At 41.7% G+C, this 6,375-nt stretch overlaps 1 protein-coding gene across 2 annotated transcripts; it reads right to left on the bottom strand.

Moving 5' to 3' along the window:
- LOC123426172 (phosphatidate cytidylyltransferase 1-like) lies at nucleotides 1-5,980 on the bottom strand. 2 transcript variants are annotated; one of them, XM_045109979.1, is made up of 12 exons: nucleotides 5,835-5,980; nucleotides 5,630-5,724; nucleotides 4,817-5,070; nucleotides 4,568-4,719; nucleotides 3,926-4,067; nucleotides 3,073-3,229; nucleotides 2,860-2,907; nucleotides 2,672-2,758; nucleotides 1,011-1,139; nucleotides 858-914; nucleotides 486-569; nucleotides 1-377 (listed from the first exon to the last, which is right to left on the bottom strand). In XM_045109979.1, exons 2-12 carry the CDS (start codon nucleotides 5,708-5,710, stop codon nucleotides 273-275), a joined length of 1,296 nt encoding a protein of 431 aa, XP_044965914.1. In that variant the 5' UTR covers nucleotides 5,711-5,724; nucleotides 5,835-5,980; the 3' UTR covers nucleotides 1-272. The 2 variants fall into 2 exon arrangements, with proteins under 2 accessions (XP_044965914.1, XP_044965979.1); XM_045110044.1 differs by having other exon boundaries at nucleotides 5,849-5,980.
- Nucleotides 5,981-6,375: the final 395 nt, after the last annotated feature.

Here is a 6,375-nt window from a genome sequence, read left to right as displayed (position 1 = left end):
TTCGGGCAAATTAATAAATCAATAGCAGGGGAAGAAAAGAAGTAGCAACAAGTTCACAGCGAATCAAGCACCTAATTAAATTAGTTAGCCCTATCAACCATAGTCCATACATTCGTTCTGTACAATGTTTTCCATCACAACTCACAAGGGTACAGAGGAGCTCCGACGACGATGCTGTACACGGTGAATCTAGAGCTACATTCATGGCGGCGAACTCAGGTCTCAAATAAATAACATACACAGCCAGCCTACTGTATCGTATTGTGTGCTTTTCATAAGCAAGCAGACAGTTTATCAGCTTTGCATAAGTTGCCTAACATCTCCCCGAGTTGCTCATACAAGTTTCTCTGCTCCTCGTACGTCAGGTTTCTTAAGATCTGTGTGTTTGCAAAAGAAATATAGTAGGCCATGAATGGATGAGAACCACGATGAACAGGATAATAGTAAGATCAAACGAAAACCAACAAGGAGCTACAGATACGGACCTGATCCAAGATTGCGTCAACAGAGAAATTGTGCGGTGAGATGAATGACTGGTGGTATATGTATGCAAAAACTGCCATGACCATCTGGGGAAAATATACGAGAACAAATGTCATTTTCAGCTAAACTGCACAGACTAGGAATATATGATACATAACGAATCTTAAACAAGCTCATTCAACTTTGCATAATCAAGTCTTCTCAGTAATTTCTTCTTTACTCTAAACAACAAGCTTGGGCATTTACGTCAATAAGTTGGTTCACAATTGAATTGCTAACCACATGCTTCCTCATAAAAATTAATGTAGAATGTTGAGGTATATGCATATATATGTTTCATAGCCAGCATGTAAATGTTCTTTGCGATGACTTACTTGACAGTCCATTCGGTCAGTGATTCCACCATGCCCAGGTATACTGTCGCCAAAATCCTATAAAATTTGAAGATATTAATGGAAGTAAAAAACAGCATAATTTCCATACTTTAGTATTCCCAGAGAAAGCAATGATAATGTAGCAGTACACACCTTTATTTTAAAAGCCCTCTTGAAGCCACTTGCGAAAAATCCACCAAATGGTGCAATTATCGATGCAAACAAACCAAGGGCTAAAGCATGCCACTGCACAGGCATTAGGAACACATCTTTCCATGGAAACTGTCAAGAGACAAGTAAGCAGAAAATGTTCATGACTAAAAGATCCATAAACTTTGTAAAGATGGTACAAAACCAGTAAGGAAACAACCAAGTACGTAAATATATCAATTATCATGATAAAGTAGCACTAATTCATCAAGCAGGAGGGATTTGATGGATACGGGAAAAGAATAGTCTGTTGGTTCAGCTGAGCACTTGGTCACATGCAAATGACGTGAGTATGCTTGTTTTAACCTTTCACGGACCAAAAGGGATAAACATCCTCATTGGTTATTCAACCACTAGATTTGACCTTACCCAAAAGCCCTGTGATTTTAATAAACATGGTACCTACATGTTAAACTTCCCTAATGTAAATGCTGCTTTTAAGTCGCATTAGCAGCCACAACAAGTGCTCTGTTATTAACCTTGGTTCACATCACCACATCGGGATAATTACTGTCGGGAGGAGGACAGACAAATATGTGACATACTTTTTCTTGATTGTCAAACACAGCGTTGACCCTTTCCAATTATCAAGAGGGGTACCCGTAATATTACTTCTAATCTTCAACTGACACAAGACTGGGACTAACATGTCATGGACAGCAGCTACTACCCGCAGAGAACTCCACAACTCCTTTGAGACTAAACTCCATCTGGATACAGGACCTTCTCCAGCTCAAGATTCTTGCCGCCGCTTCTGCCGTGCTCTGCATATGACTGGCTGCTGCTGATCCTTCTACCTCTGCTTCCATAGCTAAGGAATAGAGTCAGCGCCGCTGCTGATGTGCTCCACTTCCCTGTCGGCTGCTGCGAATGTGCAGTAGGAAGGAAGTGTTACAGTATATGTGGATTGCACTAACCCTTTCCATCAGTTCGGACTTTTGGTTGCGTTGGCTAGTGCATGAAGCTTAACATGGTATTAGGGTCTTGAGTTCAAGTCCTGGTTTTCGCAATTTATTAAAAAAATTGCTGGTAGCCCCCCTTTGTGTCCACGTAGAGGCCTCTTGAGTCATACGTGAGTTCCGCGCGTCGTCGCTCTCTTTCGGTTGCACGTGTTGACTTGTCTTCCCCGTCACACGTGAAAGGGGGTGATACAGTATATGTGGATTGCACTAACCCTTTCCATCAGTTCGTACTTTTGGTTGCGTTGGCTAGTGCATGAAGCTTAACAGGAAGAACCATGGAGAACGAGAAACAGAGGAAAGAAGTTCCGAGACACCACATAGTCCCACCATCATTTTTGGTTATTTGCTGATTCTGCTGATTGGTTGACATGTCATACAAAACCACTTGCATGTCAAAACGCCACACTAGCCACGAAGGATGAAGCTAGAGTAATTTTACTCAAGGGGGATGATGTGCCTTGTCTTGCTGAAGATTGAGAGTTATCAATCAAGCGGTTTTGGAGTCGAGGTTTGTTTTTTGGACCGAGGCAACGGTTGTGTGCAAGGGGGTTTAGAAGTTTGAACTTTATGCTTATGCCAGCCTATATAGTAGAGAAAATAGTATTAAAACTAACAAATTGAAAAGGATATATTTCTTCTTACCCAATGTGGTGCCCAATCTCCCAGATAATAATGCTCTGGATTAAACATAGGACCAGGATCGCACTGAAGCCACCCTGTTGACAGGTCCTGAAAATATTACCAAAATAAAAACTATGAATAAAATCAACAGTACACCAATTTGCTAAGCCAACTAACAGTCACGTGTCCTGGAAGAAATAATAAGTTACCTTTCTTGGGCATGTAAACCACTGGAAGCGGCCCATTGCATTCGCTAGCTGCCAAAGAAAATAAGTGAAAGTGACAAAATGCTATTATAAAGAGCTACAAATGAAGAATCTGAAATCATTTTGTGCATCAAATGTGCAACCTAAACTATTTACGGATTCAACCCCTTGAAGGTGTTAGTAACTTAAGTACATAAACCAGGGCTTTCATCTCACCAGGAAAGCAGAGATGATGGTTGTCACCGATGCACCAATAAAGCCTTCCCATGTTTTCTTTGGAGATAACTTGATCAATGGTGTTCTCCCGAGAAAGAAACCAAATAAATAGGCAGCAATGTCATTGATCACAATAAGTGAAGCAGGTAGAAGAAACCTGTACAAGCATAGCATTGAAGATGTATGGACTTTGTCAAATGCACAGGCTAAAATATCAATAGTTAGTCGCCTAGTTAACATGCATAGAACCAAATTAGAGAATTTTGTCAACAGTATATATTACTTATTGATGTGCTATTGTCATAAAGTAGCTTAACTCAACTCGGATAAAAGGAAAAAACGGATATAGCAAGGCACAGATATCAAACAGCAACATGCATAAACGTTTGGCAGTTTGAGTATAGCTGTTGCGGCCAGCACTCCTAAAGTTTCTTTTATTATCCTTCTGGTGAGGACCTGGATGTTCTTACAGTGGTAGGTCAGACTCATACTAGAACAAAATCGCAAATGGGTTAATATAGCCGATTGAGTGATGTTGCCACTGTAACCAAAGTAAGAACTGTAGGTTATAGCTTTTGTGAAGGAAACACATTGGGTGGTAGTCTGGGAAATTCCTAGTATGTTGAAGAGGTTCAGGACTTCATGGCAACAATATTTTTTACGGCTGTACAAGAAATTAAGCATCTAAAGTTACTTCAACAACTTCAGGTGCTTTTTAAACCAAGAAACTTGGATGTTTGAACAAATACATGCCAAACGTCAAAACTGATTAGAAATGGATAAACATTTCACTCAAGTCAGCAAGTGAAAACTGTAAAGAAAAGCACGCTAACAAGATAAATAGATGGCTTACCAGAACATTCCTTCGAATATATTTGCAACCGTGAAAGAAGATTGCGCAAAAACCGTTAAAAGGATCATGTGTGTCCAGGCATACTGTTTGAACTGGTATTTGTATGTCTTTTTCTTCAGTGTCAAAATAAACCATACAAATCCTGGATCATCAGAATTATACATTAGTTTTACGGAAGATATGAAATAGACGTTAGCAAGACAAGACAGGCAGGTTACTAGAGGGAGGAATGTCTATGCAAAACTCATGCGACCAAACAAATTGCACAAGTCAAAGAGAAGCAGCTTTTGCGTAACATATTGTGTTCATTACATAAACTTATAGTGCTTCACATTCCCAAACACTAACACCCATCCAAAATAGGTCAAGTAGACAACAAAATATTTCCACTATGTTTGCATGAATAATTACTAATGCCACAGGTGCACTGTCATTTACATCGACTGGAGAACCTATAATCAAATCAAATAATAACCAAAGTGCCAGCCAAGCAGAGCATAAATGTCATGGGTGATGAGCTACTATCTTTTGGACAAGGTCTTTACACATATTAGCACGTTCTGAAATATTCTTAACACTACGAAATTTTGCAGTGAATAATTACTAATTGACATTATTTCCGCAAAACATACTGTAACTTACCTGAAATATAAAGAAAATAGCAAATAAACATCTGATACTTTATTAGGCCGCTGACGAGCTTATACAACAAGTGATCTGAAGATACTGTGTTAACAAGCTCCCGACTAAGAAAGCGTCCATATGTAAACAACATTGCTGTGAAAAAGAAGTGCCTGCATTACAATGGTGACAGGTACATTATTGAGTTGTTGGCAATTTTCCATTCAAAACAATAGTAGGATCAGAATAGCCTGGCAAGCTGGCACCTACCAGTTCAGAAGCCTGAACCCTGGCAGTTGTTTTTCTTCACTGGATTTTCTGAGTAGGTTAAAAAGCTCTGTCGCCATGAATATTTGAATGACAACCACCATGGCCCAGATATAAAGATGACCCATATAAACTAGGAATGCAAAGCCACCAATCATCCAAACAGTAGAATATGTACGGATAAGCATCGACTTATACTTGTTCCGGTCGCTAACAAGCAAAGTCTGTCCATTGGCTTTATTCCCGTCTGTCATGACCTGAAGAAAAGAAAAAAGATTAGCTGCAAAAAGGAATTGTGTTTGTCAACATAAAACAGGTGGATTCTCCATCTTCGAGCATGCTCCCGTGTTAGTATACTCAACAAATACTCCATTAACCACGGAATAAATGAAACGAGTGGTTCTCAGCATATAACGGGTGGATGCTCTATCTTTCCAGCATGCTCCCATGTTAGTCTATTCAACAAATGCTCCATTAAGCCTGGAATAAGTGAACGATTGGTACTACTTTGTGCCTGCTCGGCTTCATGCTTTTTTCCTATCATACAACGGAAGTAGAGGATTACGTTTCTTTCTGCATAGTACAAGCACCTTAGGTCGAGGTGGTTCCTCAAAATGTAGCTGGTAAATGTTTGTAGCATAGCCATCTCATTAATGACTAAATTTGGAAGGAAAAAACAATCAACAACTTTCGCTTCTCCTGATAATACGGACCATCACAGCGCTGAGAAACTAAAGAGCGTATCCGTTTGCGAACACCACGGAAAGCAAGCCAAAGAGCTGTAAGGAGGAAGATTCCAAGAGAAAAATAACCAACCTCATTAGGGCGCTTACGATTCCTAACACGGCCTACATGAGAAGCAGACACGTCGCTGGAGCTGCTCGCCTCCTTCTCCATCGCTGCAGCCGGGTCTGCAAAATACGCCACAACAGCAAAAGTCGTGTTAGATCGGATCCGCCGGCAGAAGCAAAATTCTTACAGCGAGCGGCGAAACACAGGGGAGCACGCCGCTGTGAATCACCAAGTTGGGTCAACCAATGACTGCTTCACAAATAGATGATCCGCGAAACAGATAGAGCGTGCGCCGACCGCCGATTGGAGGGCACGAAGCTCTCGACTCCGAAGAAGAATAAGGTGGCGATGTGATGGGTACAAGGAACTAGTAGTGACCCAGAAGAAAAGAGACAAGCAGCATTTGTGGCCCAGCCTCTCCTTGGCGTGGCGTGGCGCGGCACGGCAAGCAAGGGAGGGAGGGTTGGGGTCGTTGCACCCACGCAATAAACAAGCTCCACGCACGCAGAAAGCAAGCGTGCTGGGAGACACATCGCTGTCGGGATCGCTCGCCTCCCAACCGCTGGCTTAGCTTAGCTTAGCTAGCTCCAAGCCATCATCAATCGACCAACCGAACCAAGAAACTAAGTAAACAATCCAAGCATCTCGCCCGGAAAGGGCAGAATCTATCTATGCGACAGCATTCAGGATCGCGTGTCCTTCGCCGCTTCCGGGTTAAGAAAAGGACCGAAACAGCTCCGGGAAGTGAGCTCCGCGGCGGCAGAGCCGGG

This window comes from Hordeum vulgare, chromosome 1H (genome assembly GCF_904849725.1).
Source record: "Hordeum vulgare subsp. vulgare chromosome 1H, MorexV3_pseudomolecules_assembly, whole genome shotgun sequence".
NCBI lineage: Eukaryota > Viridiplantae > Streptophyta > Magnoliopsida > Poales > Poaceae > Hordeum > Hordeum vulgare.
Note: the sequence above shows the minus strand (reverse complement) of the source record. Positions and strands in the feature narration are given on the sequence as shown.

Excerpts from the sequence above, each read along its gene's own strand:
- LOC123426172 (XM_045109979.1), bottom strand. The coding sequence starts at position 5,710 with ATGGAGAAGGAGGCGAGCAGCTCCAGCGACGTGTCTGCTTCTCATGTA. Across the intron at positions 5,071-5,629 it reads ATCGTAAGCGCCCTAATGAG|GTCATGACAGACGGGAATAA; the intron begins GTTGGTTATTTT and ends TCTTTTCTTCAG. Across the intron at positions 378-485 it reads TTGACGCAATCTTGGATCAG|ATCTTAAGAAACCTGACGTA; the intron begins GTCCGTATCTGT and ends GCAAACACACAG.